This window comes from Leptonychotes weddellii, chromosome 12 (genome assembly GCF_054177405.1).
Source record: "Leptonychotes weddellii isolate Sample4059 chromosome 12, ASM5417740v2, whole genome shotgun sequence".
NCBI lineage: Eukaryota > Metazoa > Chordata > Mammalia > Carnivora > Phocidae > Leptonychotes > Leptonychotes weddellii.
The window spans coordinates 1,307,336-1,331,940 of record NC_138380.1 but is presented as its reverse complement, the minus strand read 5'-3'; the positions used below and the strand labels follow the sequence as shown (position 1 = coordinate 1,331,940).

General features: G+C 47.4%; 2 protein-coding genes across 5 annotated transcripts in view; both read left to right on the top strand.

Moving 5' to 3' along the window:
- Positions 1-24,605, top strand: part of DNAJB6 (DnaJ heat shock protein family (Hsp40) member B6) — a 398,231-nt gene that overhangs the window by 274,269 nt on the left and 99,357 nt on the right. The window lies entirely within an intron of this gene.
- Positions 1-24,605, top strand: part of UBE3C (ubiquitin protein ligase E3C) — a 123,968-nt gene that overhangs the window by 81,072 nt on the left and 18,291 nt on the right. Inside the window, exon 17 of the mRNA XM_081800882.1 lies at positions 16,991-17,203. Coding sequence (XP_081657008.1) covers positions 16,991-17,203 — 213 coding nt within the window. The remainder of the gene's footprint in view (positions 1-16,990; positions 17,204-24,605) is intronic.

The following is a 24,605-nucleotide window of genomic DNA, read 5'->3' as shown; positions in this document are numbered from 1 at the left end:
CTTTGGCATCCAGACAGACTGGAGGGAGTGGCCATGGGGGAGGAAGATCAAAGAAGACGGGGTGTTAGAAGGGAAGGAAGTGTATCAAGGTCAAGAGGTGAACAGTGACCCCCTGCTATGAGGTTGGGAGGGTGGGGACCGTGAGCGACACCGTGGTGCCCACTACAGTGACGTCAAGCCAAGGGGTAAATGGAATGCGTGCTATTCCCGGACTCAGTATGTAGGAATTGTGATTAATGAGGATCATCCTTGAGTAAGTACTTAAGGAGTTAATGTTGCTATCGTCATTGTTTTCTGTGAGAATTAATCAGAACTATCATCATTTTCAGCTGTATAGTAAAATTTCTTATAGCTCAGCTTTGTAGCTCTGTTCTCTGTACCTATGAAACAGACCTGCCATTGTTCACCTTGGAGTTGCCCATTTGAGAAGCAACGTACAAATCAGTGTCTGCAAAGCAGATCATGCTCTGACTTTTAAAAAAATAAATGAATAGATTGATAGATAACAGCTTTTTTGAAATATAATTCACATTCCATAAAATTCAGCCTTTTAAAGTGTACCGTTTGGTGGTTTTTAACATGTTCACGGAGGTGTGCGGCCATCACCGCTTTTACTTTCAGGACGGTTGCGTCATCCTGGACAGGAGAACTCTTTGCACCTTAGCAGCTGTTCCCCTCCAGCCCACCCCTGCCAGCCCTAGGCCGCCACTCATCTACCGTCTCTGTGGATGTGTCTGTTCCAGACATTTCATAGAAACAATTCATGGCCTTTTGTGACTGGTTTCTTTGACTTAACAGAATGTTTTCAGGGTTCCTCAACATCGTAGCATGTGTCGGAACTTCTTCTTTATAGCTGAGTGATATTCCATTGTGTGGATATAAGACATTTTGTTTATGCATTCATCCATCAGTGGACATTTGGGTGTTCCCACCCTTTGGCTATTATGAATAATGCTGCTATGAACATTTGTGTACCGACCTTCCCTGACTTAGGATGGGGTTACATCCCGATAAAAACCCATTGTAAATTGAAAATATGAGATGTTGAAAATGCAGGGCGCCTGGGTGGCTCAGTTGGTTAAGTGACTGCCTTCGGCTCAGGTCATGATCCTGGAGTTCCGGGATCGAGTCCCGCATCGGGCTCCCTGCTCGGCAGGGAGTCTGCTTCTCCCTCTGACCCTCCCCCTCTCATGCTCTCTCTCTCTCTCTCTCATTCTGTCTCTCAAATAAATAAATAAAATTAAAAAAAAAAAATGCATTTCACACACCTAACCTAGCAAACATCACAGCGTAGCCCAGCCCACTTTAAGTGTGCTCAGAGCGCTCACATTACCCCACAGTTGGGCAAAGTCATGTAACACGAAACCTGTTTGACAGTAAAGTGTCGAATATCTCCTGGAATACACGGCACGCTGTCCTGAAAGTGACGGACGGGACGGCTGTGTGGGTGCAGATGGCTGTCGGTGTATTGGCCGTGGCCCCTCGTGATCGCGTGGCAGCTGGGAGCTGCGGCCCCCGCCCGGCATCACGGGGGGAGGATCGGACCGCGTATCGCTGGCCCGGGAAGAGATCCACATTCAGAACTCGGAGCACGGTTTCTGCTGAGTGTGGATTGCTTTCGCCCCATTGTGAGGTCGAAAAATCCTGAGTTGGGGTCCATCTGCACAAGGTTTTGTGTGGACATATGTGTGCATTTCTCTTACCCGAGAGAAATCTGTACTGAGGATTGGAAGTGTGGACTCGTGATTCTGCTTTCAAAGTGTTTACAACCTTTTACGGTCCCACCAGCAATGTTTGAGGGTTCCGGTTTCGCCACACCTTGCCAACACTTAAGATTGTCTGTTTAATCTCTTTTTTTTTTTTTAAAGATTTTATTTATTTATTTGACAGAGAGAAACACAGCGAGAGAGGGAACACAAGCAGGGGGAGTGGGAGAGGGAGAAGCAGGCTTCCCGCAGAGCGGAGAGCCCGACACGGGACTCGATCCCAGGACCCCAGGATCATGACCTGAGCCGAAGGCAGACGCTTAATGACTGAGCCACCCAGGCGCCCCAAGATTGTCTGTTTAATCTCTTTATTTTACTTACTTTCTTTATTTTAGTCTTTTTTCTTAGAACCATCTTGCTGGGTGTGAAATAGTATCTCATTATAATGAGCTTTTGATTTCCCTGATGACTAGCGATGTTGGGCATTTTTTGTGCGCTTCATGTTTTCTGTGCAGAAAGGTCCCTTCAAGGGGCGCCTGGGTGGCTCAGTCGTTGAGCATCTGCCTTCAGCTCAGGTCATGATCCCAGGGTCCTGGGATCCAGCCCTGCATCGGGCTCCTTGCTCTGCGGGAAGCCTGCTTCTCCCTCTCCCACTCCCCCTGCTTGTGTTCCCTCTCTCACTGTGTCTCTCTCTGTTAAATAAAGTCTTCAAAAAAAAAAAAAAAAAAAAAAAGAAAGGTCCCTTCAAGTCCATCGTCCGTTTCCTAAATTGAGTTGTCTTATATTAAGTCCTTTATATATTCTAGTTTCAAATCCCTTATCACCCTCCTCATGATTTGCAAGTATTTTCTCCCATTCTGTGGGGTTGTCTTTCGCTTTCTTGATAGTGGCCTTTGAAGCTCCAGAGTTTTTAATTTTAATGAAGTCTTAATGCATTTATTTTTTTTTGTTGCCTGAGCTTTTGCAGTCTTATCTAAGAAACCATGGTCACACGACGGTTTTAATCCAGGGTCACAGAGATTTACACCCGTATGTGTTCTTCTAAGAGTCTCATAGTTTTAGTTCTCATATTTAGGTCTTTAATCCATTTTGACCTAATGTTTTTATGGTATGATTAAGGATTTTATTTTATTTTTAAGTTTTCAGGGGCCAGATAAGCTCCTTTCTTTCCAGTTACACATCATTTTGAGTTAATATTTGTAGATGGTGTGAATTAGGGGTCCCACTTGATTCCTTGGCATGTGGGTATCCAGTTGTCCCAGCACCATTTGTTAAGAAGACTGACCTGGTTCCCTTATCAAGAATCAGTTGACCGTGAATGTAAGGGTTTATTTCTACTCTCAGTTTTGTTTCATTGACCTCTCGGTCTAGCCGTGTGCCAGTGTGACGTTGTTTTGATTACCTGTGTAGTCAGTATTGTGTGTGTATTTGTTAATGACAAATGGTAATGGAGCCCCAGGCCTAACAGCGCAGAGGGGTGGTGGAAGGGAACCGGTAGGTCCTCAGTATAAAAATCATATCCCTTTATTTGTATCTCTGAGATGCACAGATGGAGGCCCATTATCATTCATTTGTTCTGATTCCAAATGTTGCTACTTTAATAATATAGACTCTAAGTGTTGCTCAAGTTTAGAAATGGGCTCTAACTTAACCTCATCATTGTGTACGTATGTTTCTTTAGGCTCTCCTTGTCATTTCAGAGACAAATTTCAGACATTGGCCTGGTGTTAAATTCCTTAACATAACTGTCAAACAGATCATTTTCTACTTTAATTCATTTAAAGCCATAACCTGTCTCTCCCACCTGAAGCCGCGTGCTGGCTTTGGTGTCCGTTCTCCATGAGATACCGTCTCTCCCTGGCAGTGGTCCCTGTGACTCAGCTTCAGCTCCTCTCGGACGAGAATACGTTTCATAACCCATTTCATGAAAATCTTTGAAATGATGCACTAGTTCTTTCTATTAAGGTGAGCCCAAGAATCTCCTAAATTAATAGTAATAAAATTAAATTTTAAAATAATAATGGTGAGCCTCTATTTTGCTAGACTAAACTGAGATACCCCTTTAAATCTTTTAAGTATTTATTTTTTATTTATTTAAGTAGTCTCTACCCCCAGCTTGGGGCTTGAACTCATGACCCCAAGGCGAGGAGTGGCACACTCCACTGACTGAGCCGGCCGGGTACCCCTGAAGAAAACCCTAAATTCAGTGGTTCTCACACAGTGTGGTTAGAGACAACAGAGGAAGTGGTTTTGTTTGCATGAGTTAAATCTTACTAAAATTTGGCATTATTTTTCCTTCCTGAATGTATAAATTGTCCAATCTTGATTAATATAGAGACAAGATAATTAGACGGTCCTGGTCCACTGAGGTTTTCTGGCCAGTAGTTTTGTAAGTTTGGTGAGGATAAACTCGTTTTCCCCTCTGTTTAAGGATATGCTCCCAGCTGCAGACACCGTGAGGAGGCAGTTCCATCGTGGCGTCCTAGAGGCTCAGAGCAGATAATAGATCGCTCCTACTCCTCTACTTCAGAATACGTATCTCTGTACCAGATTCCAGGGAGGAGAATTTGGGATCTACACCTTTCTCCCAAAAATGAAGTTTATTAAGTTGTTTCTCAGTAAAGCTCTTTAAAGTAGTGAAGGTTAGACAGAACCAGTAACAAAACTCTAGTTATAGGAGGATGGTAGATAATTTAGTTCCATGTATTGAAGATTTTACTTATATAATTTTCTGCATTCTCTGGAAATTCCTAAGGGAATACTAGTTTCTAAAACATCTGATTATTACTGGTTGCGAATGGTTAAACTTTGTACCAACATGTTAAAAATTGTCCAGAGCTTAGTGAGCATGACAGTATAGCCCTAATAGTGATATCTGCACGTTAAATCCTTAGGGGAAGAAAATTGTGTATTGATTGATTATGATATTTATTGGGTCATAATGTATTTAAATTTTCTTTAATGCATATGTTAGTGATTGTTTACTGTGATGAAGTGCAAAGAGGTCTTCAGGAGCAGTCCTACATAAAAGAATTACCTCATGTCACTGGTCACTTCTCAATTAGAAGTTCCATTAGCAGATGATTCCTGCTGCTGGTGTGGGTCGTGATTGCATTTTATCGCCTGTAAATCAGGCTTGAGACAGGGAATAAATAAACAGCTCAAGGATGTGGTAATGTCAACTTGAACTTTTTTTTTTTTACAGATAGAAGCACCTAGGTCCATTTAAGCCAATTAAGTTCAGAAATTTATTGAAGGAAATCTTTTATCATATTTGAATTCTATTTGAAAATGGCTTTTTCCCCCTTGCTTCAGAATATTGATTTAATTGGAACAGGATGCCTATAGATAGATTATTTGATAATATCTTGGTCATGTATTTCCAATTTTTAATTAGCAGACCCTGAAACTTCCATGTGGCTTATAATTTTGTATTTTAGTAGAATACAGGTACACTTAATGTAGCAGAGAGTGTAATAGTTAACAGTTTATCCTGAGATTTTTTTAAAAAAGATTTTATTTATTTATTTGAGAGAGAGAAACAGCATGAGAGGGGAGAGGGTCAGAGGGAGAAGCAGGCTCCCCGCTGAGCCAGGAGCCCGATGTGGGGCTCAATCTCAGGACTCCGGGATCATGACCTGAGCCGAAGGCAGTCGCTTAACCAACTGTGCCACCCAGGCGCCCTACCCTGAGATTTTTGAGACTTGGGAAAATTTATTCTTTTATATCATTAGAGTCCTTTTGTAAAATGCTCACTGAATTTGCTGAGCCTTTGAAAGTGTAGATTGAAGTGAGTACTAGTGATTTAAGTTACCTTGGTCTGTAAATGGCAAAGCTGCTCTTCTATAATATCTTGTTTTGAACTCTCAAACTCATTAAGGGTCAGTGTAATTGAGCTTCTTCATCTGATTATCATTGGACTAAGTGCTCTTGTCTCTAAAGTTAATATATCTTTTCCCCTAGATTTTTTAAACATAATATTCAGCAAATAGTTGATCATTCTGTGCTTAGCACAAGCCTTCCAATCAATGTTAAGACTTTTTTACTTTGATGTCAGCAAATTTCACAAGCAAGCTTTCTCTGAATCTCCCAATTATCCACAGTGGATGGTTCATTATGAGTTTGCTCTTGTTGACCTTCAACTTTTTTTGGAAGCAGAAAAATCAAAGACCATAATAACTTACAAGTGGTTACTTTATTGGACTCTTGCCCCTTCTGAGGATCGCGCTGGCCTTCACAGCTCCCTGATACTCACGGTTTACAGTCTTCCCTTTAACAACCAAGTGCTCACCCTTCTGCAGATTACTCCTCCCATCAGTCATAAGTTCATTTTATTTCTTCAAAATTATATGTGAAATAAAAGTAAGTTAGATTGTATGGTAAAAATAACAAGTATGTTCCAGAATTCAGTTGATTCCACTCCTAAAAGTATCATTGTAGTTTTAGCCCCTTTGAGATATTTACCAAAATTCTTTCTGCTCCTGAATAAAGTAGAGCTTGCTTACTATTGAGATATCCCTTGTCATAAATTTTAAGCACTCCCAAACACTAGGTAAACACAGATCAGTATCCTTATATTGAGGCCATTTTCCTGGGAAGTAGTGTTGGAGAGAAGACCCAAGGGGATGTTGGGATATGAGGGAGAGAGAGACAGCGGGGCTATACAGATTTTGTTCTGAGAACCAGAGGATAGAGGTATCGTCGACCACGGTGGGGAGACTTGGGAAGGGATGATGAGATGTTTGTTTTTCCTTAGGTCCTGAGATGTCTGCTAAGTATGCAGTTGAATCTTTGGGCCTTGAGTTGAGGGGCGAGGTCTGAGCTGAGCCATCAGGTGGTACTTGAGGTGGTGAGACTGGGCGGTGTCACCCAGGGAGTGAGTGTAGCTAGAGAAAAGATAGCACTGAAGAACTGAGTCCTGGGCCAGGTTGAGAGTTCAGAGACTGCAGGAGAATGTAGCCACCGAAGGTCAGGAGAAGCCGCTGGAGACGCAGGGAGCAAACTAGGCAAGTGTGGTATTTCCGAGGCCAAATCAAGACAGTGTTTCAAGGGAGAGAGAATGATGAACAGTGCCAGATGCTATTCATATGTCAGGACAATAAAGGCTGAGAAGTGAGCATTCACGGTGTGTTCAAGAAGCTTGCATGGAGGGTGGAGGCCAGAGCCTCAGCACATGGAAGCAGTGTCTTCCAGAAATACCTTATTATGTACCAAATCCTGTTCCTCTGTGGCTGCATCCCAGCAGAAATACGTACGTAGATCTGCCAAAATATGTGTATAAGAATGGCTACAGTAACGCTACATTGTATAACCCCGAACTGAACTGCCCAGATGCCCTTCAGAGGTACGGCTGGTAATAAAATTGTGGGATATTTACGTGAACTACCGAATGACCAAACCACAACTATTCACAACAATGTGGAAGAACGGCACAGACCTCATGTGAGTAAAAGAAGTACATTCTGTAGGACTCCATTTATATAAGCTCAGAAACAGGCAAAACTAGTTTCTGTTGTTGGGCATCAGATCCTTTCTCCTTGATGGGGGGTGGGGGCGGGGCTGGTAACTTTTTCTTCCCGGGACTGAGTGCTTTGACGGAGTGGGTCCACACTCAGGACTGGGGCACTCCGCTGCAGCCGACTTCTGCACGGTTACAGGAGGAAAGGGTTGGTGGGTGGGACAGCTCTTGAGTGTTTCTGTAAAGAAAATCTCAGCAGTAGCTGAAGTGTGTGGGCCTGATGGAGCTGACCTGTTGTTTTCGAGAAGAGAGCAGGCATGCATGTTTGCTGCCGACGTGGCTGTGCAGACAGGGACACTTGCTGGAGGAGCGTCCTAGAGAAGGTGGCTGGCAGGCTCTGGCGCTCAGTCCAGGACGCGCATGGGCAGTTTGTGCGGGAAGCGGAGGCCGAGTGTGGGGCACGGTTGTGGGAGGTGGGAGCCCGTGAGCTATCTATCTGAGTGCGTCCACTGTCCTGAGGCAGTAGGCAGCCTTTGGCCGGGTGAAGGTGGGGAGCAACGGTGAGAAGAGGAGGAGGCGCAGGGGTCTCAAGGGGTGGCTCCCAGAGCAGTGATAAGGGGTGCTGCATGGGGCTTGTCAGTCAAGCCTTTTCATGGACTCTGCCTCCGGCCTGCTGGGCCCTGAACTGTGGGGTGGGTCCCTGCTGAGTGTGAGGATTGCCGGGCCAGGGAAACCCAGCAGGACTGCCAGCCGGCCTCAGGCTCCCTTGAGGCTGGCAAGCATCATTGCAGGGGAGCGGGGGGCGGGGGGGGCCAGGCATAGACGCAGGTGGCAGCATGTTGAACCTGGGCGAGTATTACAAAGGGCGAGCTGGGTACAGGGGAATTGAGGGCACAAGAGGTGAGTACAGCCATGAACTTCTAAATCTGGGCTGTGGAGAGGAGGCTCTTCATGAGGATCAGAGGGCAGGGCAACAAGAAGGTGACAAGACGAGGTATGGCGTCATTGGCCGTGAGGGCCGCATGGACTGGGCAGGAAGGAGCCAGAGTGTGGGGAGATTGAAATCAGATCAGGGAGGGGCACTCGGTTACCTGCAGCAGTGGTTCCAGGACAGGCCTGAAGACTGGGTGCCTGGGCGGGGCAGAGGACAGCAGGGCAGAGCAACAGAAGGGCACACGAGAGTGGACGGCAGATGGCCACGGGGTCAGGGTCAAGGGCAGGCAGCTGGCAGCCGTGGGAGGGACTGCAGTGGCTACTCTGGCCCAGCAGCAGGCGAGTCACAGCCAGGGACCGGGGGCGGGGGGGCAGGTGTGGTGTGTGAAGTGGCAGTGAGAAACGGGGAGGGGTCCCTACCTCACTTGTCCCACTGGTGCAGGAGTGCGACTGAGCAGACAACTACCAAAGGAGAAGGGTGCTGAGGGATACAAAGAGCACAGCACTCGGGGGGTGCCTGGGTGGCCAGTCAGTGAAGCATCCAACTCTTGATTTCGGCTCAGGTTATGATCTCAGGGTGGTGGGATCAGCCTGTGTCGGCCTCCCACTTAGCAGAGTCCACTTTTCTCCCTCTGCCCCTCCCCATGCTCTGTCTCTCTCTCTCAAATAAACCTTTAAAAAAAAAAAAAAGCAGCATAGCACAGCCCATCCTGCAAACAGTGCTAAACGTTGCAGTATTGTCAGGAATAATACGGTTTCTTAGAGATGAAACCAAGAACACAAAAAGAAAAAAATAGGTTGGATTTCATCAAAAACTTTTTTGCTTCAAAGAACACCATCAAGGGCGCCTGGGTGGCTCAGTTGGTTAAGCAACTGCCTTCGGCTCAGGTCATGGTCCTGGAGTCCCGGGATCGAGTCCCGTGTCGGGCTCCCTGCTCAGCGGGAAGTCTGCTTCTCCCTCTGACCCTCCCCCCTCTCATGCTCTCTCTATCTCATTCTCTCTCTCAAATAAATAAATAAAAAATCTTTAAAAAAAAAAAAAAAAGAACACCATCAAGAAACTGAAAGGACAACCCACTAAAAGGAGAAAGTATTTGTAAATCATACCGGATAAGAGACTTGTACTAGGATATAGACAGGACTCCGTAATAAAAAGACAAACTAATTTTAAAATGGGCAAAGGATCTGAATAGATACTTCTCCAAAGAAGATAAATAAATGAGCAATAAGCACATGAAAAGATGCTCACCATCATTAGTCATCAGGAAAATGCACATCAAAACCACAGTGCAAGACCACTCCACGCTCAGGAGGACGGAAAGAGTCACAAAGACCGATAATACCCAGTGCTGGCAAGGAAGTGGAGAAATTGGGCTGCCCCCGCGTGGGGGTAAAGAGTGAATGTGAGACAGTGCGGCCCTCGGGAAAACGGATTGGACAGTCCACGGTTACACAGTTACCTTGTGACTCAACCAGCCTATGTTCGGCAAGAAGTGTTCACTGTAGCGTTCTCTACAACAGCGTAAAGGGAGCGATGAGTCAAATGTCTGTCAGCTGACGAAGAACAGAATTGGTCTATCCATACTACAGGAGTTGATTTGGCCACGGAAAGGAATGAAGTCCTGACAGCCGCTATGACCGCCGAACAGAACAGGCCCCGTGAAGAAAGCGAATCACAGAAGGTCACCGTTACAGGATTCCGTCTCTCTGAAATGTCCAGAGAGGGAAATCTGAAGTGAGAAAGTAGATTAACGATCGTCCCAGGCTGGGAGGGTGGGAGAAATGAGGACCACGAAGGGGTAAAGGGTTTCTTTTGGGGGGGATGAAAATGTTCAAAAATGCATTGTGCTGATGGTTGCATAACTCAGTCACAGTAAGAGCCATTGAATTGTTCGCTTCAAATGGGGTGAATTGTCAGGTATGTGAATCATATCTTAGTAAAGCTGTTACCAAAAAACAGTGTGATGCAGTGATTTTGCAAGAGCCACAGGGGTCAAAGGAGTCAGCGGAAGGAGAGCTCGATCCGGGGTGGAGTTTTCGGGTGTGGTCGTTTTAGCCGGAAGGAGCTGTAGGGGTCCTGTGTCTCCTCACCTTGTGGAGAAGGTTCTCAGCACCTGGCCGTGACCAAGTTATTTACCCTGGAGGGACGTCCGTAACCTCAAATTTCAAGGGCGGTAGTGTGGCAGATGTCCGTGTATATTTTATTATCCTGTGCGGTAGAAGAATCTTCAAACCTGAGAAACGTTTCCTTTTAGTTAGTGAAATGGTTCTGCCGTGTGGGGTCCCTTAACCGGGGCTCGGTGTTCTTCTAAACTCCTGATGAATCTTCCAGAAGCAGGACGGAACAACTGTCCTGAAACTCCCAGGTAGCTACTTCTTGTGGTGTGTCGCTTTGGCGAGCCCTTTTGGTTCTTGATCTTCCAGAAGTGCCTCAGTGGGCGGGGCGGGCGGAGCAGGGGAGCAGCGTCCTGTGTGGAGCGGGAGCCTGGGAGCGCGCGGTAACGGGGCACACGGCCGCGGAGCCTCAGCGCTCGGCTCGTCAGACTCACTCCGCGCCACAGCTTCACTTCTGCACGCGCGACGAGGAGAACAGGACCGAGAGGTGAACTTTCGTCTCCCACCCATCCAGCCTCCCCCACGGGTTTTCTGAAGAACTGTTTCTTTGTTGTTTTGTTTTTTTTAAAGATTGATTTTATTTATTCGACAGAGAGAACGCGAGAGAGGGAACACAAGCAGGGGGAGTGGGAGAGGGAGAAGCAGGCTTCCCGCGGAGCAGGGAGCCCGATGCGGGGCTCGATCCCAGGACCCCGGGATCATGACCCGAGCCGAAGGCAGACGCTTAATGACTGAGCCACCCAGGCGCCCTAGAAGAACTGTTTCTTTAAACTAAAGCTGTCAAAGCATCAAGTGCAGATCATCAGTTGCAGCGAACAAGAAAAGATCTGTCCTCGTGGAAGCCTTTGCTTCGGGCCCTGGCGGGTGGGAAGCCAGCAGCGCCTCGCTCGGCCTCCCGCGCCCCTGGTGTGAGCGGAGAGCGCGCCCCTGCCCGGCCTCCGGAGCCGCTGGTGTGAGCGGAGAGCGCTTGGGGACAGGAGTGCGGCTCAGGCGCTCTGCTCGCTGCCCCTTGGAGCCTCTGTGGGGAGGACGAAGGCAGTGCCAGCCCCCTGCTGTGGAGCTTCAGGGTTTCAGTGATGCCTTTTCTCGAAACACCAGAACCTCTGGACCCTGCTCAGTTGTGCTTGCTGGACATTGGCTGAGGCATGAATGGACAGAGTCACTACTTATTTTGGGGTTTTGTTTTTTGTTTTGGGGTTTTTAAAGATTTTATTTGTTTGTTTGTTTGACGGAGACGGGGGAGAGCCCACAAGCCCAGGGAGTGGGGCAGGGACAGAGGAGCCTGATGCCGGGCTCGATCCCAGGAGCCCGGGATCATGACCTGAGCCGAAGGCAGGCGCTTAACGACTGAACCACCCAGGCGCCCCGAGCCACTATTTGAAGCAGCACTGTAGGGTGCCCAAGAGTGTGAGGGAGTGTGGAGCTCGAGGGGCTGCCTCGCCGAGGTGGGTGGTGACCGCACACGGGAGATACATGGGAACGCAGGGCATTGCCTCCTGACACCTTGACATTCAGTGTCGCCGCCGCCGTGTTGACCAAAGCAGCGAGCCGTGTGGAAAGACCTCTGGGGGAGGACTGTGAAGACCCAGGGGTTTGAAATGAATCGTGACACGTGTAGTTTTGCATAACCTGAAGTGTCTCAGAAGAAATGGATTTTTGTGACAAATTCACGGTTGTAGAATTCCAGTGTGGAAAGTAGTCCCTAGCACGTAGTTGGCACTTAATAAATGTCTCTTGAATGATTGGATGCCATATGTTGTGCATAGACCTGGGCGTTAAGGATGAGGGGTGTTTTCTGCCCTGTGGGAGCTTGTGGTCCTGAAAATCCACTGTAGTCCCAGTCAGACACCGTGTTTTCCACTCGTGGGTATGCATGTTGAAGCACAACTATTAAATAGCATATTACTATCAGCGCACATCCTTATGTTACATTTCTTTCTTATTTTTTTAAACTGCAGGGTTAGCATGATCTGAAATAATTAAAATTATTATCTTTTTGCTCAATTAGGGCGGCTTTAACATAAGACAGCTCTGATATAGTTTTTAGATTAAGTTATAAATGTTCACTTTAGAACTACCTGAAGATTGATAGAGATGCATTTGAAAAGCATTATTTTTTTATTGATTCTTAATGTAGTAAATTATTGAAGTTATTTGGCAGCAAACAGAAATGGCCTCTCATGTGGTTCACATTTATTCTCCCGATAGTGCCACAATTTGCATTAATTGCATTGCGACTGCACTCACTTATATTAAAAGGCTTCTACTATAATTAATCCTTTTTATTTCAAATCATTTTGGCACAATTTCTAGCTATAAACACTCATAAAAGACAGACAGTTGAAAAATACGTTACAGGTTTTTTCCATATACCTATTGCAATTTTTTTCGTGACAAGTCGTTATTGATGTGCTTCTGGAACAAGTGTGGTGCAACCGGCTGAGAATTAAGGCCAGTGTGAAAAATGCTAAGTGGATTATTTTGCATAAAAAATAGGCAGTTTTGAAATTGTATAATTAACCTGTGTTTAGAAAATACGTTGATTTATGCTTACATTTGTATCTCAGTTGCATACATTTATGGAAATTTAATTTATAATCCATTTAGCTGATGCAATCATAGTTTTTAGTGCTATCATTTATTAGTGCTTGTATATTAAATGCTCTAAAGGTTTAAACCTGCCTTATGTAAAAAATTATACCTAGGCATTTACATTTTATGAGTCACAGTGGGATTTCTGTTTAAAATTCAGGTAGCTCTGATCTATTTAACGAATTTCACTGGTTTATTGTTACTAATGCAGAAGTGGCAAACGATGACCTTGTATATTGAACACCCCATGATTTACACTTCCAGTTTACTTTAAAGTCCACTGTACAAATGACACTGTTCTTCAGCACCTGGAATCCGTCATGGCATCTGGCGCAGAACGTTCTCCTTGGCTGTGAAGCCATCGTTCATTTAGAAGTAATGGGATTTTTAAGTGCTCCAGGTTAATAGCATTAGCCATTCTTAACTTTAAGCAAACTGTGGTTTTTCAAAACAACTCTTTCTTTGCGTTGTCAGTAGATGAGTTAAGTGCTGGTCGCCATCTTACTGCTCATTCTCTCATTCAGAAGTCTTTTTTTGCCACGTTTTCAGAATTAATTGGGTAATCGTTAGTCTTCAAATCAGAAATAAAAGCACGGGGACATAACACTCCAGTTTCCCTGGCAGAGAACATCTGGAGTCTTAGCTGGAAGGGGGATATTATGAAATACGTAGTTAACAGATGGCGAACCTGAAGTCCTCAGACGTGTTAACCTTGGGAAGAAGTGTTAATTCATACTGTCTGTCAGCGGCGTCCGGAGGCAAGAAGCCAGTGCACACTGGATGCTACTTTCAGGACGATGTTTGATAGCTATTCTCTGGTTCCTTCCAGTCCTGTGAGTGGGACAGACTTTGAAGTGTGGGTCTCACTCAGGGTGAACCTGAGCATTCTCGGTGGCGTAGGAGGGACAGGGGAAACACTCATTCGAGGGTACGTTTTTTGGTGTGTTTAAGGATCATTGGTTTACAGACTAGCGCCACCGCTGATTGTTGCCCGAGTGGAAGTGGCCCACATCCGGTGTGACCCAGCTGAGTAAAAACTGGCGGTGCCGGGAGCCGTGGGCAGGGCATGTTCACCCAACGTGAAGGGTGGCGCGGGGGCTGGAGGCTCGGAGGGCCGGAGCCCCTGCTCCCCGGAAGCTGTTCGTCTGCTGTGTTCACTCGCACTGGTGTGTCTCACCAGAGCCTCGTGTCTCACGTCTCGCATGTGTGGACGTGGTCGGGTGAATGGCCTCCTGGAAGAGGGGCTTCTGAAGTCGCGGTCTCACGGCCGAGCGACTACCCCTGGGATTACAGTTTGTTTTATGGCGGTGTTCCGGGAGCAGCGTGGTGGCACTTGGATCTTTCAACGGTGACTTAAAGAAAAGCTCTGAATACATCCGTAGCGCAGCTCATTGAGTACTTTCTGAAGCGGGGCTCCCCCGCCATCCCCCCGAAGGAGAAGGGTTTGTGAGAATGTGTGCCTGAGGCTCTGCCTCCAGCTCCCCACCTACCAAGTGGGGGTGGCGACTCCACTCTCCCTGTCATTGTCATGTCTCTGCAGACCACTCTTACTTTAGCAAAAATGTCCTCGGGCATGGAAACCCAGATTTCCCCTAGACTTCTGTAGAAGAGTGACTCTTGCCTTCCACTTAGGAGATCTTCCGGACAGGCCAGATGCAAGCGAGACAGCTGATGTGTGCTCAGCGCAGTGCCTGGCTCAGAGCTAGCATCAATACATAGTAGCTTACGTTCATTGGAACAGTTTGACAGGACTTGTTGGGGCTTCCAAGGCCATCATCTGTTAGAAGAAAATAAGAACGTTTCTGAAAATTTTACAGCCCACTTCTGCTTCCTTGTTGCACTTTCTCTCAATCTAGCTTTCTGGTTGGTGTGTTGTGCAATCACTTCCACGAGGGACCGGAGTGTGGAGGGAACATCTTCAATGTCAGAACTCTCTCAGAGCTGTACAGGAAATGGGAAATGAGACTAAGACCAGCCTGTGCTTTGTGACATGGCTGCCCTTCCAGTCCCCCAAACTGAACAGAAAAATTCTTCATTGTTTGGGACAATCGCTCCTGAAGACAAAAACTCACTGTAACTTTCTGTTCCCCTCTACGTGAAAATCCCAAGCACTGATTGGAATACAACATGAATACTGTAGATAGTGCGTGTTTAAAATGCACTTTACAGCCTTAGGCCATAGGAGTATTTATCGTGCAGGATGAACCCTGACATCATGCTGGGAAACCTGCATCACTTGGCCCCTCTTTTCTCTGGATGGAGAATCGGGAGATTAATATAGTAATGTAGTAATATTCACCAGCGCTTAATTCGTCCAGTACCACCGGTCATCAGGGAAATGCAAATTAAAACCATAGTGAGATACCCCACTGCACCAACCAGAATAACTAAACTTAAAAAAGACTGACAACGCTAATGATCAGTGAGGTTCTGGACAAGTTGGAACCTTCCTGTGTTGCTGGTCATGGTGGAAAATGGTTGCGTTTTGGAAGACAGTGTGTCGTTGCCTGATAACAGCTAAGCGCACCTCACGCCCAGTGCTTCCCCCGTCAACGGGTCTGAAGTCTATACTGGGAGAGGTGAGCATGGATCCACAGAAAGGCTCACGCTGACGGTCCAGCAGCTTTGTTTATCCTAGCCTCAAATGGGAAACAGCTCCACGTCCATCATCAGGCCCAGGGCTGGAGATGGTACACAGCCTCGCGGAAAAGAACAGACAGTAACAGGTGAATCTCAAAAGCATCCTGCTGTGAGGAGGCACACGCTGTCTGGTGCCATCGGCGGAGTCCTGGGGTGGCAGCGCGCCCGTGGTGACGGCCACAGAAGGGGCTGAACGTGAGGGAGGCTGTGGCTAAAGGTCATGAGGGAGCTCTCGGGGGAATTTGGGGAGGGGAGGTGTTCTGTGCCTTCACCCGAGCGGCCACTGCATGGGTACGGTCAAATACAATCATCAAGCTGCACTTACAGGCTCTGCGTTTTATCTGGCCCTATGTAAGTTATCCTTTCAGGTACACGAGTGAAGAGACAGTTCCGCGCACGGCCCTCGGACACAAAGTAGACAGGAACCCAGAGTGCAGAGGTCCTCCTGTGGGCGTCAGGGCGTCTGGGTTTGGCGCCAGCGCTGCCCCGTGCTAACTCACCATGTCCGCCCAAGTGCCCGTGAGTCCCAAGGCCCAGTCTCTTCGGTTTAGAACAGGGCCTGTGGGCCAGGTCCAGCCTGCCCCCTGTTGTTGTGTGGCCAGTGTGCTAAGAGGGCTTTTTCCGTCTGATGGCCGAAAAAGCCTAAAGAACAGTGTTTCTTGGCATTGAGAATTACATGCAGTCCAGCCCTGGTACACAGCTGCCCTCACTCGGCCCCGCCCTGTGTTCCTTTTTTGCTACAAAGGCCGAGCGGAGGAGTGGCCACCAAGCCAGTCCAGCCCACTATTGTGGGCTGAATTGTGACCCCCCCCCCCCCCAGAAATGAGGTTCCCTCCTAATCCCTTGTACCTGTGAACCTGACCTTATTTGGAAGTGAATCTTTGTGTATGAGTCATCGCGGGTTAGAGTGGCCCCCCAAATCCAATGACTGGTCTCTGTAAGAGAAAGGACAGGGAGACACACACACAGGGAAGACAGCCCCCCGAAGAGGCAGAGTTTGGAGTGACTCAGCCAAAAGCCAGGGGCCACCGGGTGTGGCCGGCAACATCAGAGAGGACAAGGGGGCCTTTCAGGAGAGTGTGCCCTGCTGCCACCTGGAGTTAGACTTGTGGCCTGCAGAACCCTGAGGCGCCAGGTCTCGGTTGTTCTGAGCCCCCAGCGCATGCTGCTTTGGTACAGCAGCTCTCGGGGACTCACACGCCTGCACAGCCCTCTACCAAAAACATGTGCCCACCTCTTGCAGCACAAAAGACGGGGCTCTGGAACACCCCATCGGTACACACATTCTGTGAGGCAGCCCTAAAACGTGCTGGTGGTCTGCTCTAGAATTTGCGACACACTGAATGCATGCGTTGAATGGTTCACCTGGCCTAGCACACGGTAAGTGCTCACCAAATACTAGCTTCCACCATCGTGGTCATTATGAAGAGGAAGTAGCTGCTGTCAGGATTCTGTTAAATCTCGAGTTGGACTTTTTTATTCGTAGGCAGTGTGAAAAAAGAATTCCTCTGAAATGCTAATCATTGCTCCTTGTTCTCATTTGAAGGCTCTCTATGAAAATATGCTGGTAGAATTGCCCTTTGCTGGGTTCTTCCTGTCCAAATTGCTTGGAACCAGCGCAGACGTGGACATCCATCATCTCGCCTCGTTAGATCCCGAAGTGTATAAGAATCTGCTTTTTCTCAAGAGCTACGAAGGCGACGTGGAGGAACTTGGGCTGAACTTCACTGTGGTGAACAATGACCTGGGAGAGGCACAGGTGAGGAGGCCCTTGGCCGGTTTGTTACTGACGCCAACTTCTCTTCCCACGACGACGGGGAGGATTTCCTTCCGTGTGGAAATGCTTCAGTGCCTTTCCAGTGCGCTGAGGGTTAGACTTGGGGAGTGGGGGTGTCTGGAGACGCACGTGCCCCGGCCCCAGTCCTTTGTGACAGCTGTCCTCTGGGATTGTCTTCCTGGGGCGGCTGCTTGCCTGGCTCTCCGTCCCAGGGAGTGGCGGTTAGCACCTTCCCGACTGGAGCCCTGAGGGTCCCTGTGCCCCTCCGTTCCCTGCCCAGTCTCGGTGGACCTCGGGTGCTCGGACACCGATCGCTGGCCTCCGTTATCAGTCTGGTTGGTCTTGCTGCCTTTATCCTTTAAAAAAAAATGAATAAACCCTACATGTTAGAGATTGAAACTGATTTTTTAAATGACAGCAGTATTGGGGTGTAATTTGCATACGGTAAAATGCACACTTTAGAGGATGGCATGGGTCAGCACATTCCCAGAATGGGCAGCCCTCACCAGCATCTCCATTCGGGATGGTTTCGTCTCTCCAAAGAAACCGTGTGTGCATTAGCAGGTCCCTCCCACCCAGCGTAGGTGAGCACGATCTGCGTGCTGTCTGCGCATTCATCTACCCTGGACGCGGTCCCCAACTGGAGTCTTACCGCCCGTGGCCTTTTGCGGCCGGCTTCATTCCCTTTTGTTGTAGGAGCCAGTACTCCATCCCTTCATCTGGCTGAGCGGCACCCCGTTGTATGGAGATGCCACAGTTTCTTTCTCAGCTGACGGACATTTGGGTTATTTCCACTTTTCAGCTGTTATGAAGAATATGCTGTGAACATTCTTGTACAACATACTGAACTGTGGAAGAATTGATAACATCTGGGATTTATTTCCAGTATGATGAGAGCAGGGGCAGTGGGTGGAGGTGGAGATGAGCTAGATTGGCCATGAGGTGGAACTTGCTAAAATAGGCGGTCGGGGGCGCCTGGGTGGCTCAGTTGGTTAAGCGACTGCCTTTGGCTCAGGTCATGATCCTGGAGTCTGGGGATCAAGTCCCGCATCGGAATCCCTGCTCGGCAGGGGGTCTGCTTCTCCCTCTGACCCTCCCCCCTCTCATGTGCTCTCTCTCTCATTCTCTCTCTCTCAAATAAATAAATAAAATCTTTAAAAATAAAAAAAATAAAAATAAAATAGGCGGTCGGGATGGGGGGCGGCATTCGGCGTACTTTTTTGTCTACATTAGCATACACTCAGATGTTCCCGTAATTTACAAAACCTTTTTTAATGTATACCGACGAACAAAATTGAGGACCTTTGAGGTCGTAGTTGTTAATATCTCATTTTATCAGATTTTAAAGTGACCAGTGTGCTTCTCTATTTTTGGTCTGTTTTGTGGGGAAAAACAGCTTTTCTGCTATTGTTATTAGATCAGTAAACTTTTCTGAATCTAGTAGTTGTATTTTAGCTATAAAACGATTGTTACTGGGACGCCTGGGTGGCTCAGTTCTTAAGCGTCTGCCTTAAGCTCGGGTCATGATCCCAGGGTCCTGGGATCGAGTCCCGCATCGGGCTCCCTGCTCAGCGGGGAGTCTGCCTCTCCCTCTGCCCCTCCCCCTGCTTGTACTCTCACTCTCTCTCTAGCAAAGAGATAAATAAAACCTTTAAAAAAAACTGTTACCTTTAAACTTCGTAAATTTCTGTTATTACTTGGTTTTTAATTCAGGCTTTCAAAGGTCATCAGCTTTGCCAGCTTAAAAGTAACTTCATATGAAATCTATACTTAGTGTTTAGTCAAATCACCATTGATAATGCATTGATCCATTCAGGGTACTCCTTAACCTAACCTCCAGGTCGTCAGCACTAACATTTTATTTTGATAAACACATGTACTGAACAAATTTGAGTTGATGCAAGCTTGGTTATTTTTAAATCATATTACCTACTTGCCACTGTGCCTCATCTGTATTTCTTCATTCACTCATGAGACAGTGTTGCCACTCCGTACCAGCCATGATGCTATCATGCATAGGAGGTTTTTTCTAAACTAGGAGAGCATACACATTCTAACAGGGGAGGCAGATGTGAGCAGTAGCTCAGCTCCAGGTAGTTCAGGGGAGAGCTACCTGGGAGAGACACTGGGGGGGTGGAAAGGCGTTCACCAGGTAGGTGAGCACATTTAGAAGTGGCTAAGCTTAGGGGTGTACAAGAGTAGGTAGACAGATGCCAGCAAATCTGGGCTTCTCCGGCCATCGCGGAGAACAGTTAGAGGCCTTGGGCTTTAGAAAGGGTAAAGATGCACTCAGAAGGAGAACCGGTGTTTCATTCCATAGCTGGTTTGCAGTATTTCATTGCTTCAGGATAAGAGGGCCTAAACCGGTGCATTTCAGAGCTAATAGGAAAATGAATAACAAGAAAACACTTGGGGGCACCTGGCTGGATTGGTCAGTGGAGTGTGTGACTCTTGATCTCAGGGTTGTAGATTCGAGCCCCATGTTGGATGTAGAGATTACTTAAAAAAAAAAAAAAAAAATTCCTTAAAAAAGAAAGAAGAAAACCCTTGAGCCTTCCCAGGAAGCTGAGATTTTGATTCTGTGAGTCAGGGCAGGACCCAGGAGCAGCCTGCTTATTTCCTGGGTCAGGTGGTTCAGAATTCAGAGAAACCACAACTTGGGGGTTAAGCAATGAAAAAGTTTTAACGAGAGAACGTCTGTATGATCTTCATTTTTAAAGTTACGGTCTGTAGGTATAGGTCAGTATCTTGAGCAAAGTTGATTTTATTTGAGTCAGAGGAGGATGGGGCAGGCAGGGCATTCTTGCACTGAACTCCTTGTTCCCTCGTGCCCTGGTGCCCACCATTCTACTTTGGGTCTCTGTGAGTTTGACGACTGTGAGGACCTCATCTAAGTGCAGTCATACAGTGCTTGTCCTTTTGTGACGGGTTTATTTCACTGAGCTTGATGTCCTCCAAGTTCACCTGTGATGTAGCACAAGTCAGAATTTCTTCCTTCTTAAGGCTAATACCCCATAATCTGTACAGATCACGTTTGTTTAGCCATTCATCCCTCGATGGACATGAGAGTTGTCTCCACTCTTATGAATAATGATGCCACAGTAATGATGTACATGGGCTGTACAAATACCTGTTCGAGTCGCTGCTTTCCGTTCTCATGGGTATATACCTAGAAGTGGGATTGCTGGGTCACACAAGAATCCTAATGTTTAACTTTTTGAGGACCTACATACCATTTTCCATGGTGGCTGCACTGTTGGTCTTTCTACCAGCACCGCACAGGGGTTCCAATCTCTCCCTGTGTTGCCAACACTTGTTTTCTGCTTTCTTTTCTCTCTCTCTCAGTCTTTTTTAAAAACTCACAGCCGTCGTCCTGGGTGCGAAGTGCTGTCTCATTGTGCTTTGTGGTGCACAGAGCCCTAATAGTCCGGGACTGCTTCGGGAAGGCTCCGAGGTGTGAGACCTTTGTGTTGGCTCCCTCCCTGGGCTGCAGGACCGTTGCATGGCCCCCACACCAGGGATGTCTTCAGAAACTAAGTTAAGAAGCACACACAGACTTACACATCCTAGTTCTAAACTCTCCGGGTATTTTTAAATGTCTGTCTTCGTGGTGCTTGAATTTTAGTCTATTTCTTGGCCTTTAAAAAGCTGCCTATTGGGGCGCCTGGGTGGCTCATTTGTTAAGCGTCTGCCTTCGGCTCAGGTCATGATCCCGGGGTCCTGGGATCGAGCCCCACATCGGGCTCCCTGCTCGGCGGGAAGCCTGCTTCTCCCTCTCCTGCTCCCCCTGCTTGTGTTCCCTCTCTCGCTGTGTATCTCTGTCAAATAAATAAAATCTTAAAAAAAAAAAAAAATTACGTATTTAATGGGGTGCCTGGGTGGCTCAGACAGTTAAGCGTCCAACTCTTGGTTTTAGCTCAGTCATGGTCTTGGGGTCGTGAGATCGAGCCCCACGTAGGAGCTCCGCACTCGGCAGGGAGTCTGCTTGGGATTCTCCTCTCTTCTCCCTCTGTCCCCCGACCCCCACTGTGCATGTGCACGAACTCTCGCTCTCTCAAATAAATAAATAAGTAAAATCTTAAAAAAAAAAAAAAAACACCAAAAAACTAGCTATTGAAGAAATAGGTGTGGATTAAACCCTAAGTGGGAATATAGGAAATGATACCACCTCGGGTCTCCCGCTTCCCTGTCTTACTTGGACACCTCTAGGCGTTGTTGAGAACTGACCTCAACACTGTGAGAGAAGATAAGAATGAGGAGGACAGAACCATTCTGTTTGGTTACAGCTTACTTAGTTGCTTTTGTTTGCACCTCTTCATTTTATTTTATTTTATTTATTTTTTTAAAGATTTTTTATTTATTTATTTGAGAGAGAGAGTGAGAGAGAGCAAGCACATGAGAGGGGGGAGGGTCAGAGGGAGAAGCAGACTCCCTGCCGAGCAGGGAGCCCGATGCGGGACTCGATCCCGGGACTCCAGGATCATGACCTGAGCCGAAGGCAGTCGCCCAACCGACTGAGCCACCCAGGCGCCCTGCACCTCTTCATTTTATAGAGCTGAAGTTTCAGCATGCAGAATTCAGATTTTTGTGAAAGATGAGGTTTGTTCCTGGCGTGAGGACACTGAATACACAGACAGTGATGCTGCTCGCCCTGCTGTCTCGCTCCACCTGGTGGCATGATTTAAAAAATGAAATAAAAGCGCCAGGGCAGTCAGTTTTATAATGACCTGTCCACGGCCTTTGCTAATGGGAGTATTTCCCATTTTTCCTCCTGAAATAGATGGTAATAGTGAAATGTCGCATATGTAAGAGTTCCATTAAAGCACCACTGGTAATATTGGAATCTATTAAAAGCAAAAGTGTGAAGTTACAATGTTCCAATTATTCATAGAAATTCCCACTGAATAAAGAGATTATGGATGACAATGCAGAGGAATAATTACACTAAAGAGTCCAACAGGAAAAATTGAGAAAGTCACTGGTAAAGCAGCCAATTTGTGGGGGAGATCTTACAGATTCCTACAGAGAGATAAAAACATAGTCCTCTATACAGGTTTAAGTTTGTAAAATACTATGATTTAAAGATTTCTAATATGCAAATACTTCATTGTGTTGGTAGGTTACGTTAATCAATCTCCCCTTTTAAAATACTAGTGTTCCTCCCCAACTTGTTTTCTCCGGTAAAATCAATATGGCTGTTAGCCTGCCTAAAAACAAACATGAAATTTTAGACCACAAATTTGCACACATATCTTTGCTGAGGAAAGTGCTCAGGGTTTAAGATGGTTCCGTGAGTGATCATCGTTACGTACGAGGCATGAACGTGAGTCACGAGTCCTTTTGAAAGTCCGGGCTTGCCCTTCGGGGGTCGTGGACGTGGCTCCGGGGTGAGGTGAGTTCGTGCGGGTGGTGAGCACTTGAGGCCCCGAGCCTTCTGCAGCTGGACTCAGGACTGTCAGGGAGGAGAGCTCTTCGCAGAAGAGCTGCTCTAGTTCCATACTTAGAGGTGTCAGTGTGCCCCCAAAACTGAAATCCCGGGACAGATTTGATGTGATTTTAGACACAGAAAGTTGTTTTGATGTAGCCTAGAGAGGAGTTTAGACGACCACGGCGCAGTCCCTGTGCGGTCACTGGAAAGGGCATTGCCATCTGATCAGGCAGGGTGACTGGGGCTTTGGAAGTCCTTTACCTGATCGTTTCCCGGGTCCTTTGTCTTCGAATCACTCAGTACATGCTCATTTATTACCTGTTGTTAATCCACTTAAGGTAAGGAGTGGTAGTTTGTACATTAAAACAGAGCCGCAAGCGTGAGGCCCAGGTGACAGATGGCCCGTCAGCGGGAGGCGAGCACGGGAGGCATTGTGGCCTCTCCCTGGAGCAGAGACGAGCAAGGAGATGTGGGTGCAGAGCCTTTCTTAGGCCTCTGGTTCCAGCGTGGATCACGAGAGTTAATGAGAAGGGAGGCGTCATCTAGAACGTGCACTGTGGAAAGAAGCAAATCCAATAAAGCTTTGTAACGTCTTTAGCATGAGATGGCCACGTAACCACTGGGTGTACGATGATTTCAGTATAGCTCTTCAGCAGATGGTAAAATGGCCTTTCTCTCAAGTGGTAAAAAAAAAGCTGGCTGAAATGCCGTTGCCCAGAGCGGGAGGCGTTGTCTTCATTATGACAGAACCACGAGGGGGACGTTTTCGCGGTTTCCGTAGCCCGCAGTCTGGGCAGCGCTGTTTTCACCCCCCGAGGTTTGCCACCCACGGGTCATTCGGGAATGGCTTGTTCACTTACTGTGGATTTGTCTTCTGGTTCTTCATCCTCAGCACAGACGGCCTCCTCCAAATGCATCTGAGTAAGCAAACTTTAACAAGTGCATTCTTGTAAATGAGGCTGGTGTGTTTATAATTGGCTGTGCTGTTTTGTCAATCACCTTTGGTTTATGTGAGTTTAGAGAACCACAGTTCTAAGTAGACCAAGCAGAAGTATCACCATCTTATTAATGACGAAAGCAGTTCCCGGGGCGAGGTGAGTTGCGGGCGTCGGCGTTACCGGGAGCGGGGAGAGCCGGTGTGTGGCCCCAGCTCCCGCCGAGGGCTTCCCGTGACGCTCCAGCACAGCCGGCACCGCTCACCAGCTCTGTGCTAGACCGACAGGCTGTGCGAGTGTGGCTACCTAAGGACAGAGCGTTGTCCTCTGAGGTTCAGTCATCTGAACGACGGTCAGTCACCTCTAACGGACCGCTGTCCTCTGAGTCCTGTTGAAAGTACTTCAGGGGCGCCTGCCCGGCTCAGTCCGTGGATGTGCGACTCCTGATCTCGGGGACGTGGGTTCAAGCCCCACGTTGGGTGTAGAGATTGCTTAAACATAAAATCTTTAAAAATAATGAAAGAATAAAGTATGTCATAGTGGTAACAACATGATGGAGACCTTCACTCCTTGGGCTGTATTTTCTCCAGAATGAATCCCTTTGGACATGTGTTCATTTTTTGGTTCATATCTTTGCCCCTTGTGATTCATAATTTGTTTTAACTTTTAATTATTAGAGAAAGAGTGTGCACCTGTGTGTGAGTGGGGGGGGGGGCAGAGGGAGAGAGAATCTCAAGCAGGCTCCCCACTAAGCACGGAGTCCGACGCGGGGCTCGATCTCACGACCCTGAGATCATGAGCTGAGCCGAGATCAAGAGTCGGATGCCCAAACAACTGAGCCACCCAGGCGCCCAGATTCCTACTTTTTTAAGACAAAGTTGCCATGATGACGTTGCTGCGTCACTCCTTAGTGCTTTGGAGAAAGCGCGGGTGGCTGACAACCCTAAAGACGGAACAGGATGCCCGGCTTTGGAGAATGCTGTCACGTGTGCCAGCAGACTGGTGTCACACCAGCTACACG